This window comes from Phyllostomus hastatus, unplaced genomic scaffold, assembly GCF_019186645.2.
Source record: "Phyllostomus hastatus isolate PE091 unplaced genomic scaffold, TTU_PhHast_1.1 phas_scaffold_55, whole genome shotgun sequence".
Taxonomy (NCBI): Eukaryota; Metazoa; Chordata; class Mammalia; order Chiroptera; family Phyllostomidae; genus Phyllostomus; species Phyllostomus hastatus.
In genome coordinates this window covers 4,551,776-4,565,196 of record NW_025334035.1, presented here as the reverse complement: position 1 = coordinate 4,565,196, position 13,421 = coordinate 4,551,776, and the positions used below count along the sequence as shown (strand labels likewise).

The following is a 13,421-nucleotide window of genomic DNA, read 5'->3' as shown; positions in this document are numbered from 1 at the left end:
CTGCCAGACATGATAAATAGGAGACAATTTATTCCACATTACCCAAACTGTAGGCAAAGTAGAGACAAAGAAGAGGAGTGCAAAATAGGCCTAAAATCCCCCCTTTCTAATTATTTGCAGTAAGGAGGGCCAAATAACTTAAGGGTTGTGGGGAAGAATGAGGAGGGCAATTCAGATGAATGGACAGAACTTGGTGCCAGGAGTTCAGAAAAGGTTACAGAGATCCCTTCTCTTGCTCAGGATCCAGGACTTCTTCCTGGGTGACAAAGATGCTTGAGACCATTCATTCAGAGAAACTGATCTGGTACTGCTGCTCTAGGATACAGGGCCAGAGGGATGGCTCAGAATCAGACTGCAGACATTTTTATTGTCGAAGTAGCAGAGGACCGCTGGGAAAAGATAAGGGGTTGGGGGAGGTGAAAATTAGAGCGTGGAAAGAAAGTGGCAAGCAGGGTGAGGCCAAAAAGAAGTCTCTAAAACCCCCCTGCCCTCTTCACACTTTCTCTGCCCTGACCCACCCACGTCCCCTCCTCCTCAGGCCCCTCCAGACCACTCACCACAGGTGACATATAGGATAAACACCACCCAGCCAATGAAATAGCTCCACCCAATGGGGATCGATAAATTCCTTTTCAACTCGAAGATCCAGACGTTAACAGGAAACAACAGGAGGGTGGAGAAAATGAAGACAACTAGGAGACAGGAAGCAGAGATGTCCTGCCCACCCAAGTATCCCACAGGGACTTTTCCTCATCTGCTGAGCTACAGCTGCAAACCACAGTTCCCACCAGCACTCGTGCAGTACACAGCCCCAGAGGTTCATGGACATCAACCCCTCACCTCCACCTCTCCAGTGACCAGGAAATTACGGAAATCAGTTTTCAGTCAACAAATACCAGTTCTGTTCTGCCACCACCCACAAAACCGTTACCTCACTCCCAAAGAAAGGAAGAGGGAGAAGCACCTGGGAAGATGTGGGCTGGGAGAAACTAAGGACATTTTCCAGAGCTAGGGGGCACCTTCACAGAAGCTCATGAAAATCCCAATCCAGCCAAAGTAGGGCACTCTCTGAAGACCGGATATGTACAGGAGGTGCAACCAAAAGGTGAAGATGAAGCCCAGCACCAGCGTCAGGCTGAAGGTTATCTTGGCTATCCCAAAGACTGGGTGATTAGTCCACAGCTTAAAACTCTCTGGGGAAAAGGAGAAAACAGGATGAACTAAGGACTGACAATAGACAAAATGAATCAAATGAGCAAGTATGAGAAAATGTTCAAGCCCATTAATAAAGAAATGCACATTTGAGATAACAATAAAATATCATTTTCATTTATTAAACAGGCAGTGGTTTTTGATGGAGATTGTTTGATAATCCTAACCACATAAAAAAAAATTCCTTGCCCTGGCTGGTGTGGCTCAGTGGATTGAGCACTGGCCTTTGAACCAAGGGGTCTCCAGTTTGATTCCTAGTCAGGGCACATGCCTGGGTTGTGGGCTGGGTCCCCAGTGGAAGACGTGCAAGAGGCAACCACACTTTGACGTTTCTCTCCCTTTCTTTCTCCTTCCCTTCCCCCCTCTCTAAAAATGAATAAATAAATAAAATCTTTAAAAAACAACAATAAATTCCTCCATAGAAAAAATAGGCAGAGAAATTGAACTGCAATTCTCAAAAAAAGAAATCTGAATGTCCAATAAATACATGAAGCTCAACACAAAGAATTGCAAATTCAAAGTGACTTTTAAATCTATTAAATTAGCAAAGATCAAAACAAAAGTAATTATATCTAATGTAGGGAAGGATTTAGAAAAAAAAGAGGTGCTTTCACACCCTGCTAGTGGGCAGCATTTTCTGGTGAGTGATATAGCACAAAAACAAAAAAACAAAGTAAAACAAAACACCCTAAATGCTTCTTTTTGGAATTTACATTAAGGAAGTAATCCAAGATCTGTACCAAAATATGTATAGATCTTCTCTGAAGAGATATGTATATGTCCAACAAGAAATTTGTTAAATAAATTATAGTGTACCCATACATTAGATTATTATGTGTTAATTAAAAATGATGATGTCCTGGCTGGCATAGCTCATTGGATTGAGTGTGGGCTGTGAGCCGAAGCATTGCAGGTTCGATTCTCAGTCAGGGCACATACCTGGGTTGCAGGCCACGGCCCCCAGCAACCGCACATTGATGTTTCTCTCTCTCTTTCTCCCTCCCTTCCCTCTCTAAAAATAAATAAATAAAGTATTTTTTTCTATGTTCATAAAGCATCTATTGCATTTATTAAAGAATAAATTGGCCTCTCCTGACAAAAATGTAATACAAGTAACTGCACAGAAACTCCATGTCTTCAACATAACCCTTTCTCCATCCTGTTTTCTTCATTCAAACTGGCCTTGTCCGGCCTAAGGGCACCTCGACCACCTGGCCTCCTTTCTCTGGTATCCTCCCCACTGTGCACATACTGGCCATCCACGCCCTTCCTTAGTCATTAGACTCTGGTCAGCATCCACCGTCTTGCTGCCTTGGAGCCCATTCTTCATCAGAGTCCTCAGGGTCCTCCTCCTAGAGCTCAGTGGCCTGCCTGCGATGACCCATGAAAGCTGGTCGGGGGACCCTGAGACCTGGGCTGGTGAGCGCGTCCAAGTTCCACTTCACATTCCAGTACCGGCCTTTCTCCCCATTGGCAGGATGTTCGGAAAGTGGGACGCAGGCCCAGTCAGTCTCCCAGGTCCTCTGCCGGGCTGCCCACCTCGGCTGAGAGTCTTCACTAAATAAAATCTTTTAAAAAATGATGATGTGACAGAAGATTGTCTCCAAATAGTGTCTCTAGGAATAAAGGAGAAACTGGGGAGGCTTCCTGAGGTTGAAGACGCACTTCACTATGCAGATCTGTATTTTTTGAGTTTTGACTCACTACCTGATCAGGTAAATTTTAAACATAGGTGACATTCTAGAATAATTATTTAATGATATGAGCAAATGCTCACAACTGAAAAGTGGAATTTACAACATAGGGCATGTAGAATGATTCCAATTTTAAAATATACATATATTTATTAAAATAAAAATAAACAATAATCAAATTGTATGCCTGAAACCTATATCATTTTATTAACCAATGGCACCCCAATAAATTCAATAAAAAGTAAAAAAATAAAATAAAAATTATGTATCTATTTATATGTATTTATTTTATGTATATATATGCATGAAAGACTGGAATTATATACGTTATAATGTCAATTGTGATTATATCTGTGTGGGGAAATTTTAGGTGATTTTTATTTTCTTTCTTAAACTTTCTGCATTTCCCACAATAACTGTGTAATTTATTTTATTTTATTTTATTAAAGATTTATTTATTTATTTTTAGAGAGAGGGGAAGGGAAGGAGAAAGAGGGAGAGAAACATTGATATGAGAAAGCAACATCGATAGATTGCCTCATGTATGCACCCAACCAGGGACCGAACCTGCAACCCAGGCATGTCCCCTGACTGGGAATATAACTGGTGACATTTAGCTTCATGGGACAATGCCTAACAGAGCCACATTGATAAGGGCTGTGTGATTTTTTTATTAAAAAATTGTATATTTCATTTAAAAATATATAAAGTTAACAGTCATTGCTGGCAAAAGTGCAAGGAAACAAGCCTCATACATTATTAGTGGAAGTATAAATTGGTATTAGACTTTTTTAAAGAAACATGGGAAATGTTATTAAGGGCCTTAAAATATTTATACTATTTTTATAGTAGGCAGTTAGACAAGAGCAGAGCAAGGATGATGGGCCAGGTCAGAAGGTCACCATGGTAGAAAGCCCTGGGTGCCTAGCACCAGGCAAAACTGGGAAAACAGGGACCTCACCTCCAAGGTACCCTTTCCTCCCTTGGCATTCACTGGCCATGTGGTTTGGACCCTCCCCTGACCTTTCCTCCCCTAGTATGTTGCTAGTTATGTGGGTTAGACTCCCCCTTAGAGAGGGAAGAACAAGGAGGCTGGAGAGTAGCCCTTAAGCCCCCAGCACAGAGAGGTTCTGACCCACATCAAGTACATCTACATCTCAGCTGTGTTTCAGCTCCAGGCCCAGAAATGCAGCAAAACCAGTCAAGCAATGCCTTGGCTGACACCGACACCAGGACCAGCTGCACTGACTAATGACTTCCTGCCCTGGCACCAACGAATCAGTAGAGACCACAAGCCTGAAAGGACACACCTGGAAAACTGATGAATATTCTATTGGGATTCTCCCTGAGACTTCCAGATAAATACCATCAAGCCTAGGACCCAGCAGGGCTCTCTCTATGGAGCCCACCCATGCCTTTCCACACTCCCCTGCCCCCATGTTTTTTTCCTTGCCTCTCTCTTTCTCCTAAGCACCAAGGGCCCTTCTTCTGCCTCTGTCACTTGTTTCCTGAGCCCATTTCTTCTATGGCTCACTTCTTCTACCTCTGTGACTTTCTGAATAAACTTTCTCTTATAGTTTGAGTCTTGACTCTGAATTCTTTCCTAGCCAGAACTCAAGAACCAAGGTCCAGTCTGACTCCACTGGCCTAACACCTGGTACCTTTTCACCACCAACAATTTGATCCAGTAAACCCACTTTAGGAAATCTATACCAAAGAATTAATATTAAATACAAAGAAAACTTTATGATTAATAAATTTCTTTGCTTCCATTTTCCTCAAATATGAAGTTAGAAATAAATTTGTCAGGAATAGAAAAATAACATAGTCAGGTAAGAAGTGATAAATTTATTAAGTTGAATACTATAGTCACTTAAGGAAAAGTTTATTATACCCTGTAAAGATAAATTTTAAAATAATATAAATTAAATAATAAAATAATTTTAAATACATAAAATTATTTATGAAGAATAAATACAACTACATAAGTCATTTAAAATTTGTTAAATTAAAAAAACTTTTAATCATTTATTTTTTAAGGATTTCATTTGTTTTTAGAGAGAGAGGAAGGGAGGGAGAAAGAGAGGGAGAGAAACATCAATTTGTGGTTGCCTCTCACATGGCCCCCACTGGGACCTGGCCTGCAGCCCAGGCATGTACCCTGACTGGGAATCGAACTAACAACCCTTTAGTTCACAGTCTGTGCTCAATCCACTGAGCCATACCAGCCAGGGCCAATTTTTTTTTAAAGCCTGGAAAAAACTGAGTGCTCAACACACTGCTAGTGGCTGTCTTTGAATAGTACTACAGAGCAAGTTAGGTGCTCACATGAATTTTGGAGAAAGATACACCTGAATTATAATTGTAAACATGCCATTATTAGGTTAATCCGGATGAATTGCTCTTTTTTATAGGTGAAACATAGTCAAATGTTGGCCATTTCCTGTGGTCCAACCTAACATCCTTACGATCCTGAGCAAGGTACTTCATCTGAGTCTCAATATCCTCATCTGTAAAAAGAGGATAATTGCCCCATCAGAGTTGATTGAGGATTAAAATGAGAAAACAGAATAAGTGTGCGATAAATGATAGCTTTTGTTTCCCCAAATATATGGTAATAAGAATGTATTGACCTGGCTGGTGTGGCTCAGTGGATTGAGCACTGGCCTGTGAACTGAAGGATTGTTGGCTCAATTCCCTGTCAGGGCATGTGCCTGGGTTTCAGGCCAGGTCCCCAGTTGGGGGAGTGGGAGAGGCAATTGATTGATGTTCTCTCATACATCGATGTTTCTCTCCCTCTCTTTCTGCCTCCCTTCCCCTCTTTCTGAAAATAAATAAAATATTTTTTAAAAAATGCATTACTTTCATAATGGAAGAAAATAATAGCTATGTAAATTTTTTTAAATGTTAATAAGAATGAAGAAATGGGAATAGGTATGGGATGAGGGTCAAAGTCTCTGGTTTCCACAAGCTCTGAAAAAGGAGGCCCAAACCTGGAAAGTGAGAGGCCAGCAGGATGTGACATTAACAAGATGGCGAATGAAGCAGCTGCAAGAAGCCAGGAAGGAAAGGGCAGGAAAACCACATGTGGAAACCCATAGCTGGCCCAGAAAAGCAAAGCCTAAAAAGCCAAAAGGAAGAACAATGTCTGTGACTAGGGCCCGGGGGAGAGTACTCTGGGAACTCCTCCCAAAGCTGTGCTATGCAAGCCTCGAGAAAGGAAATGCCACCTTGATGGGGCTTGTCTCCCAGGATAATGGTTATGTGATTAATGAGTGATTCACATGCACTAAGAGGCCAGGCCCCTCACCACATTTTTATAAGTAGACTTGACTGCAAGCCTATCAAAACAGTAACACTTTCCATTGGCCAGGATGGGAGAGCAAAAATGAGCCTTGGCTCCAGTCTCAGTGCCAGTGGAGTCATCTTACCAGCCAAAACAGTGAAGATGACCAGAAGGAGGGGACAAAAACACCGGGGTATAAATGGAGAGGTGAAGGCAGGCTGGAGGCCAGGGTTAGAGGGTCTCACCTTTCCTCTCCTCTGAGGTGGGACATTTTTTGAATTTGCAGATCTGAAGGAGTCCCATGGACATGATAACAGCTGACGTGTACATTCTACAAGTAACATTTGTGGGCCAGCGCTGGTAGAAGCGGCTCGAAGAGAGGTACAGCCAGTTCGTGGAGAAGGTCATGATCAGCAGCAGGATGAAGGCAATCAGGCTGAGCCCTGGGGCCAGCTTCGCCCCCCTCCACTGCGAAGTGTGTTTAATTTTCATCTGAGGGCCAAAGGAGAGTCCCAGTTGTGCATCACAGGCGACTGCCTGTTTCTGTTGGGGGCAAAGACAAAGTTCTGAACCCCCTCTTCTTGCCCCAGGTTCATTACTGTCCCATCTACCTTTCCAACCCTCACCTTCCTTTCCAAGCTTCTAGTGCTCATTGCTTTCTCCTCCTGACCCAGGGAACTCACCCCTAATATCCCCTGTCCCCATCTTGAACATCCTCTTTATCCCATTTTATCCCCCACCCCATCTCCCCTTCCCCTCCTAGGCCTACTTGTCCCTCATCTTCTGAACATGTTCATCAGGCAGAGCAGTTGCCACCCCAGGGCCTGAGATCTGGAAAAGAACAACCTTTTCAGCAGGACAGGGCTCCTAACTGCCATGGAATATTTTGGGAGGGGGGGTAGGCAAGCGGGGGAGGGGCCCACAGCTTCAGCTCCAACTCCTTCTCAACTCCCTGCTCCTCGGGTCCCAACTCAGAGCTGTGGCTTTTACGCCTCCCTTCACCTAAGAACAATGGTCTCTGAGAGTCTCCTTTTCTTTTTCTATTTCGTCTGCCCTAACACCAACCCCAAATACTCACTGATGGAGCAGGAGGATGGAGAAGAATAAGTCTGTCCCCAAGAAAACACTTGCACATGTTTGCAGAGGTGTAACTGACCTTCTCATTACTTCCCCCAGCCCCTTCGCCTCTCTCACTGCCACTCACTTCCAGCCAACAGTTGCCTCCCTCTCTCTCTTTTTAGGTTTTTTGGCTCAGCCTCAGAAGGGGGAGGACGTAGGATAAGGACAGGGTATGTGGATGTGGTGAAGCCTGAGATTTTCCTAATCTCCCTTTTAAATTACAGGAAAAGAAATCTGAGTAGCCTGTGGCAGGCTGATCATAGTAGCTTCCAGACCTCAGTCAGCCCCTGGAATTCTTGTGAGGTGCAAGCCTTTCAGATGTGGGGTATAAATTTGAATCCTACCAGAGCTTGGTTTACTTTGTGGAGACAGTGATACATGTGGTCAAGCACACAGGCTTTAGGGTTCAAAAGGCAGAGGTGTGAATAATGGGCTTTCCTCTTAATAACCTTGTGAACCTAGATGAGTCATACAAGCTTCTTTGTGCCTCAGTTCATTCATCTGCAACATAGGGACAGCAACACTTGTCTCAGACTTGGTTTGAATGTTGAATGAGATCATGAATAAAAAGCACTCATTGGTTCACATTAAATTCCCAGAAAGTGGTGGTTATTATTGTTGAATTGTCATTTTAATTGTTTTCGTGCTCTCTCACTAGCAAATGGAGATGGAACAAAAAACATAGAGGTTTTTGGCAGACATCCTTGAATATTAGTGGTTACAAATGATAAAATAGAACCTAAATTAATCTAAGTAAAAAGGGAGTCAGTCATGAATCTTGAGGTCATGTGCAGAGCTGAACCTCAGAAATGATAGAACTCAGGAATTCACACACTAGCAGTCCAAGATCATGGTTCTGTCACGGTCAGCATGGTTGGGTGAGGCCCCACTTCCAAGTCACAGACTTTTTGCTGTGTGTCTTCACGTGGGGCAAGGGAGCTCTGTGGGATCTGTTTTATATGGGCACTAATCCCATTCAGGAGGGCTCCACCCTCAGGACCTAATCACCTCCCAAAGGATCACATCCTGATACTACCAACTTGGGGGTTGTTTTCTAACACATGGATTTGGGGGTACACAAACATTCAGACTCTGGTCTTGCTTCTTCTCCTTGAACATCTTGCTCTTCCTCTGCAGACCAACTTTCTCCTCTCCACTGGTCCACATAGTGAGACACTATCTACCTTTGGCCATCAGAGAGATGACTTCTCAGTCTCAAGTCTGAACACTCTTTGGCCCTGCCAGGGACAAGTGTCATCCCTAAGACACTCAGCCATGGTCAGGAGCACCTGAATCTGGAAGCTGACCCACAAACTAATGACAGGTAGGGAGTTTGCAAACAAACTGCCTGGCTGTGTCGGCCACAGGTTGGGGTAACTCTGAGGCATGTTCTGAGGCATGGAAGAGGGGGGTGTTGAGACTCCTGAAAATGTCATTCATGCAGAGCTAGTGATCATCGAGATTGTGTTTCCTTCCTTGGATCTGTTTTAGTTTTTCCTGGAGTTTCTAAGAGTTTCTAATCATAATAAATAGTTCTAACAGCAACACAAAACAATGTGGAAGAATCTTGGAAATACAATGTTTTCTGAAAAACAGAATTCCCAGAAAAATACACCATATACATGATACCATTTGTATAGAGCTCATAAACAAGTTACAAATCAACAAAACAATGTATGCATACATACTATTATGATTGCATGGTTTAAAAAAAAGCAGTGGAATGATAAACGCAAAAAAAAATAATACTGTCTGTTTCTCTGGGGAAGCAGGGAAAAGGGCCAGGAGGGTCCCATGGCACACACACATCGTTTGCAGTAGGGTATTGTTTCCTGACTTGGGTGAAAGGTTCATTACATTAGAATCATTTGTAACTAACATATGTTTCATATAATCCTGTGAATGTATAAAAAACTGTTTTTCAAAAGGTATTAAAAGAGTTCAAGAAAGGAAATGTAATCTTAGTGGTTACTAGCTCTGCACTGAAAGATATTTATAAGTCACAATACCTAAGCTAAACACTGTTAATTGAGTTTCATCTTTTAGAATCAACAAATAGACAAAGCACGGAAGATTTCATGATAGCTACAAAAGTAAACAGAGCTGTTATCAGCCTTGATGTTGCCCAAGTAAAAGCCTAGAAAAGGTAAAGTGGAAGGTGGAAACAGGAGAAGAGAGCTGAAGGGAAGGGAGGTGCGCCTGACAACAGGCTCTCTATATAAGGTCATACAAGATGCGCTCTGCACAAGAGCATACAGTGGAGGGGTGAGTGAGAACCAAACTCCAGTCCGCATTTTGCCTGACAAGCCACGCCCCTCTAAGAGTGCTCCCCTGGCCTTGAAGAAGAGGCACTTTGTTTTATATTTCATAAAGGTGCTGCTCCCCACCAAGCCATTCACTGCTCCATCTATTCAGAAGGACTGTCTTTTAACCACAAGGTGAAAGGCACAAAGGTGCCTTATGGACTAGCGGCAGTACTTGCCAGCTTTCTTGTAAGGCAGTGTATCAGTGAGAATTCTTCAGTTGCAAGCACAGACCTAAACTCGGTTAGGCAAAAAGGAATGTATTGGGGAACACTGAGTAAACACAGATTCAAAGAGGACTCTGAACATCTAGGCCTAGAGCTAAACAGGAACCAGAGAAACATGTGAAGTTGGATGCTCTGACTGACAACCCACTGGAACCACTTAGACTTGGGGAAGAATCGTTTCTCAACAGAAAGGAAGCCAAGCTTCTAAAATTAATGGTAACTTGCTCACACGGGTATAGAGAGCAACCAGAATGGAGTGCAAGGCTAGGAGGTGCCTGAGAAAGCAACTGCCCACCATTCCATCAGTGAGGACAGGTGACAGGTGCCTGGACATCCCTTCTGGGACATAGCCTCTCAGTGACAGTGGGCAAGGCTGACCTGGAGAACACCAACTTGGGCTACACAGCCTTATTGGTCACTCCCTGATTGTCCACGTGGACTTGCATTGCTGCCTGCATGACCCTCAGAAACAGTCCCACTCCAGCCCAACTCACCCCAGCACATGTGTCAGTGTGAATCTCCTTTGTGGCAAGCCCCCAGGCCCTGGCATTGCTAAGATACTTCCATAGTCAGAGTCCACAAGCTCCAAGGTTCCCTCTCTTTTGCGTCTGTGAAAGTGCGCATTCTTTCACGTGGGCCTGTTGGTGGTGGTGTGTTTCTTAAACTCTAATGCGTGTGCTGCTGACTTGGGTATCTCTTTACAATGCAGATGCCTCCTGGGTAACAAGCTCCCAGCTCGTGCCCATGCTGCTGGTCCGAGGATCACACACTGAGCAGGGAGGCTGTAGGACACCAGGGTGGCTGGGCCCTCTCCCCCAGAATGTCTCGGCCTGCAGGGTTTGGACAGACAGAAAAACGGTGGACAGATCTGCTTGTCGGTGGGTATCCTGCTTGCCTGGCTCTGCTTCTGCGGGAGGTTTCATTGCCTTTTATACACCAACTGAACAGAATTGAGAAGAAAAACAAATTTCTGCCAAAAGACAGAGCAAGAAGTGACCACAAAATTAAGAATTTCTGCCACAGACTGGGAAAAAATGTTTTCAAATCACATATCTGATAAAGGAATTATCCAGAATATATAAAGAACTCTCAAAACACAATAATAAGAAAATAAACCACCCAGTTTCTAGAAGGCTAAAAGATTTGAACAAACACTTCACCAAAGCAGATATTTAAGTGGCCAGTGAGCACATGAAAAGATACTCAGCACCACTGTCATTAGGGAAATGCAAATTAAAACCACAGTGAAATACCACTTTACACCTATTAGAATAGCAAGAAAAGCAAATAAAATTAATTTTCTGGGTATTTATGTTGTTCATTGTGTTAGCTTTTAAAAATAAGTGATTTATTATTTTTTGAGGTTTTAAACCTTTTTTTTAAGAGAGAGAGGGGAAGAGAAGGAGAAAGAGAGGGAGAGAAACATCAACATGTGGTCACCCCTCACGTGACCCCAAATGGGGACCCGGCTGGCAACCCAGGCATGTGCCCTGACCAGGAATCAAACCAGCGACCCTGTGGTTCAGAGGCCTGTGCTCAATCCAGTGAGCTACACCAGCCAGGGCAGGTTTTGAACCTTTTTATTTGCATGTTTAAAAAAATTGTGCATTCCAATAATTGAAATCATTTTAGCAACAACAACAAAAAAAGGCACTCTGATTAAACTGCATTCTACAGCCTGCAGGACACCTTGGACCAGCTTGGTTTTTCCTCTAGGTTTCACTGTCCTCCCACCAAACTTCTTCCTTCACCAACATGCAAGTTCTTTTCCTTCCCTGCCAGCCAGCCAAGCAGTTGGGAGAGGCAGGTGCGGCCTTCGTTGTCAGTAGTTCTCTGATGTGAAAAAGGGCCGCAGAGTCATTTAAACCGATCCAACTTCTTTGCATCTTATACAGTTAAACAGCTAAAAGAAGTAAAATAAGAAGGCAATGCTTGTGGGATGTACAGTGCATATTGGAGGTGTGGGCCTCATTACAATTTACCTGCTTGTTTCTCCTATCAATCGTTTCTTTGGAAGGCAGTGGAATTTTCTCTTGCGTTTCTGTCTTCTTCAGTTTCGACTTATCAAATTTCTCAATCTCGGCCATACCGGGTTTATCAGACATGTTTGCTGGGGAAGCCGAGCGAGGTGCTCGAACGAAGGGAGTCCCGTCTGCTCAGGGACCACCACCCAGAGGTGTGATTTATCATTTTGATCATTTTAAATAAAAACCCATTTTTGTACCATACTTTAAATTCATATTTTGTATTATTTTTCTTTAGAAGGACCCCATAAAATGAATTAAACCCCAACCCTTTCCCATCCAAGGCAGCTTCGGATTTCCAAAGGTAGATGGGGTGGAAACGATTTCAGAAGTGAAGGGCAGTGTGATCCCAGGGGGCTGGGGACAAGTGGGTGAGCCGACTAGTGAAAAGGAGAAAGTACAAAACTGCGGGCAAGGAGGAGTGAGATGAGACTCCAGGTCGGATGTGCTGGGTCCACCTCAGACCATGCGGGGCGGGGTCAGGGCAGGGCAGCAGTGCCAAGCCAGAAGGGCGTCCAGGTGGGATCAGAGGGAAATCCCCGGAGTTGTTTCTTTTTGCTCTCTTTGCTCCCCTGGCTCTGCCTCCAGCAGCTGGAGGGTGGAGATTGGGTAGTTTGGACGGGGCCTGCCGGGGAGCAAGTTCGGGTGGCCCTCGGGGCTGCCTCTGGCTGGTGGAGGAACTGTCGCAGAAGACGTACTCCTGCCTCGGGCGGTGTGCCTGCCGGCTGAACCGGCCAACCCGGAACACGGGAACCAGCAGATACCCCGGTAGCTGAAGAGAGGTGAGCCCTGCTAGGAAGGCGGGAGGAACAGAGAGACGCTTTCAGAAAGAGATAGAACCAGGCTGAAGGGCTCTGGGAAGGTCCTTCCTGAGAAGGACCTCAGGAAGTGGGCTGGAGCATCTGTGGGGCCAGCAGGAGAGGGGGGATGGCTAGTGAGCAGGCTGGGGGTGGGGGAGGATGCCTCTCACCCACCTGTGGTCATGATTGCATCCCCCCTCAGCTCACCAGTGATAATGGCCACAACGATGTTGACCCAGAGGCCACAGAAGGGCCAGTGCAAAGAGAGGTCATGCCCTGTCCCATCTGCATTATTAACAGCTCCCCATACATGGAGGCCACAAACCTGAGGAGCAGGAGCAAGACTATTGAGGGGGGAGAGAGCACATACTGACTCAGAGAGGGAGACACTCCCAATGGGGCCCAGCTTCCCCACCCTGTCCTCTCAGGCACCTCCCTGGAGACTGAGACACACCTGCACCTTTCCAAAGCCTGTGAAAAATACGAGTTTCTTTCACCTCCCCAGCATGACAGAATGTGAAAGATCGGAGTGATGGCAGCTCCAGGACTTCCCAAATGGGTCATTGAACCTCTCTACCAGCTGGGACATTTGTACGGACCCCTACCACCCCCACCAGCCAGGGAAGCACTGGGAGACTGATCCCTCCTCCCACACCTACCAGAAAGTTGCAGGTGACTCAGAGGAAGTGCGAGGAGCAACAGGGTGGCGAGGAGGATGGACGCTAGCAGGAGGTAGTACTGGGCTATGACAGAAAG

At 44.8% G+C, this 13,421-nt stretch overlaps 2 protein-coding genes across 2 annotated transcripts; both read right to left on the bottom strand.

The window, feature by feature from the left end:
* Window positions 1-214: 214 nt before the first annotated feature.
* On the bottom strand, window positions 215-8,478 carry ODF4 (outer dense fiber of sperm tails 4). Its single transcript, XM_045824703.1, is given in 5 exon segments — window positions 215-267; window positions 270-389; window positions 558-692; window positions 6,438-6,684; window positions 8,395-8,478. Coding segments are annotated over 5 exon segments (639 nt in total).
* Window positions 8,479-10,603: 2,125 nt separating this feature from the next.
* Window positions 10,604-11,946, bottom strand: LOC123809508 (thymosin beta-4, Y-chromosomal-like). The gene is made up of 2 exons (XM_045824702.1): window positions 11,817-11,946; window positions 10,604-10,671 (listed from the first exon to the last, which is right to left on the bottom strand). The coding sequence occupies exons 1-2, from the start codon at window positions 11,944-11,946 to the stop codon at window positions 10,604-10,606; spliced, it is 198 nt and encodes a 65-aa protein (XP_045680658.1).
* Between the last annotated feature and the right edge of the window lie 1,475 nt (window positions 11,947-13,421).